General features: G+C 52.5%; 1 protein-coding gene across 1 annotated transcript in view; it reads right to left on the reverse strand.

Annotated features, from left to right (window-relative positions):
* Positions 1 to 1,227, reverse strand: part of CLEC19A (C-type lectin domain containing 19A) — a 16,159-nt gene extending 14,932 nt beyond the window's left edge. The window contains 3 exon segments of the mRNA XM_011377531.1: positions 445 to 532; positions 957 to 1,012; positions 1,212 to 1,227. Coding sequence (XP_011375833.1) covers positions 445 to 532; positions 957 to 1,012; positions 1,212 to 1,227 — 160 coding nt within the window.
* Between the last annotated feature and the right edge of the window lie 1,600 nt (positions 1,228 to 2,827).

Here is a 2,827-nt window from a genome sequence, read left to right on the forward strand (position 1 = left end):
TTCACCCCAACACTGTCACAGCCCAGTAATACAGCCTTAGGGGAATCTTATGGGCGTTTCATTACTGGTTTTACTTTAATGGAGATGAAAATAGTCTATGTCATAGGGTTATTGTGAGGATTAAATAATTTATACGAAAAGTGCTTAAAACAGTGCTCACACGCAGGGAGGGCTATGAAAATCACAACTGCTATGGATGATGTTACTATTATATTTTTAAATGACTATATTAGAGGTGGCAGGCAAGGTCTTGAGGAGACTGTGGGATTCAGGACTCCTCCTACCTACACGCGGGTCCCCAGAATCAGAACCTCTGCCTCCCCATTGCAACGAGGAAGAAATTAAGCTCGCTTGAAGCCCAGCACCCTCCAAATGGGACACCTGGACGGCCACATGCCTGAGGCTTTGGGGTCCCAAGTCTTGGGGATGTCCCACAAAACCCACAGAGCTGGGTGTCCTCGGGCCGGGCCTCCCCTACGGAGCCACCAGAGGGGATGACAGTGTCCTCCCGCATGCCCAACCTCTGGTGGCACTGCGGCAGTTCACGGCAAAGGTGGGAGCGGGAGCCCAGATGCCAAATCCCTAAGGAAGATGCTATTTCCAGAATTCCGCTGGCGCCAGGCACCAGGGCACTATGCATGTCCCCCACACTGTCATCTCCTGTGGCCGGCAGCCCCAGACGGTGCCACTGTGCACCGTTTTCTGGAGGAAGCTGAAGCTCAGAGAGGTTGAAAGACTTGCATGAGGCCACAGATTCTAAGATGGAAAGCTGGGATTTAAAATCGAGACACTGGGCCTGGTCCTAGGACAACGCCCGTGAGTTCGAGGGGCTGTCAGGAGGCTCAGCCCGGCCTCCCCAACACTCCTTGGGGCAGGTAGGCCTCACTGATAGAACCTCAAGTGTTTGTGGGGTATCCTCCTCTCCACCTGATCCCCGCCCTGGCCGCTGTGCTCACCTGGGCCCGCAGCCCCCACCTCTGCATCCTGGGCCCCGAGAAAGCCACCTCGCAGCCTGAGTGGAGGAGAGAGGCCCTTGGCGGGAGCTGGAATCCAGACGGCTCTCCCTGGCACAGCGGGGACTGCTGGGGCTCAAGCCCATGGCCAGTTTCCTCCTTTCTCTTGGCACCGCGGGAGACAGCTGCGCGTGACAGCGTGAAAGCTGCCCCGGCCACCGGCTTCAGAGAACTAAGAGGAACCGGCCGCAGAGGCACCTGCGGCCTCGCGCATGCGCGCATGCGCTCGCTGCTCCGCGACTCAGTCTCCGCCTCCGGGAGATGGGCTAGCCACGGAGCTCACATCCCGGCCTGTCGCAGGAGAGAAAGCAGCTCGGCCCCTCGGAGGAAACACGAACGGAAGGAGAAAAAATGCAAGTGCAGTGCAGAGGTCTCTCGGGTCAAAGCCAGCTCACCTATGAGTCGTTAGGTCCCCGTCGTGTTTCAAAATTTAAAATCAGGTATAAAATCAGGAGATTTTCAGTATCAGTCCAGATTTCTGCCTTCTGTTTAAAATCTGAAGATCTGATGAGACTTAGCTCTCAGTCACATGGACAGATGGGATCAATTACATAGCGCTGAGAAAGGGCGCCCCCTTCAGGCGGGGCCTGCGCGCTTGGGCTCAGCCCGAGCCCACCCGTCTGCCTGGCGCCAAAGCACAGAAGAAAGACAGGTGGCCCGCCTACCCCAGGGTCTCTCGGAGGTTCAAGGAGGCGCCGGAAGAAGGTTCTTGCCACAGTAAGTGCTCAACAAAGAGGAGCAAACGTGATCATTAGTAAATGTTTTAAAATCTACTGGTTTTCATTGGGATCTCATCGCATTATGGAGAATTAACATAGCTAAAACCCAGAGACTTTCTCTCCCTGACTTCGTGTGTCCTCAGGTGAGTCACTTTGCCTCTCTGAGCCTCAATTTCCTCCTTTATAAAACAGAGGATGGTAACAGTACTGACCTCGCAAATGAAATAATTTGTTTATAATACTTAGTATGGATGCTGGCAAGTAGTAGGTGTTCAATAAATGACAGCAAATCCTGCTCTGATTACCCCCAACTCAGAGCCAGCCTCTTCCTGGCATCACCCCCACACTCCCTACACGGCACATCCCTCAATTCCTCTCCTGAAATACTCAGCCATGTGCCCTGACACTTTGTGCAGCTGGCACTCACAGGGAGGACTTGAAGGTATCCCAGCCACTCGTTTGCTCCCCAGAACACTCACGGGCGTACCTATGAGGAATAAGGACTCATACCCACAAGGCATGCTTTGCCGTGCGGGCACCGGGGCCGAAAGCCTGCCAAGACCAACTCAAGCTACCGGCATAGCCCAGAGCCCATCTCAGCTGGCAGCAAGTCTCGTATCTACCGGTTGCCTGAAAACTCTGTTCATGCATTGCCCAGAGCATGTAATTTATTATTTACAAATGACAAGCATGTATTATACAAGTGATGTGCATGCACTACTTACTGTACTAATGTATCCTGTCTCCTATAAAACACCTTCCCCCCACTGACATTTTTTTAAAGACTGATACAAAATATAAATTTAGAAGGCTTGGATATCTCCTCCCCACTCCCCATCATCTAGTGCACTCCACGCTGGAGGCCCCTGCTGCCCTGGACATCACTCTTAAGTGTGAACGTACTAATGGAAAGCAGGGGTGTCTGTCAGACAGAGGCCCCTGGAAATTTTTTGAAAAGTGAAGGATCCTTTGATTTGGCAAATAAGCCCCCTAAATGACCTGTGTTGATAACGTGCTGATATGTGGTAGCTGAAAGTTTTGGTAAATCGGTTTACGCTCTGTCTCAGGGTGGAAACTCACTAAGTATTCGTCATG

Source organism: Pteropus vampyrus, unplaced genomic scaffold, assembly GCF_000151845.1.
Source record: "Pteropus vampyrus isolate Shadow unplaced genomic scaffold, Pvam_2.0 Scaffold314, whole genome shotgun sequence".
NCBI lineage: Eukaryota > Metazoa > Chordata > Mammalia > Chiroptera > Pteropodidae > Pteropus > Pteropus vampyrus.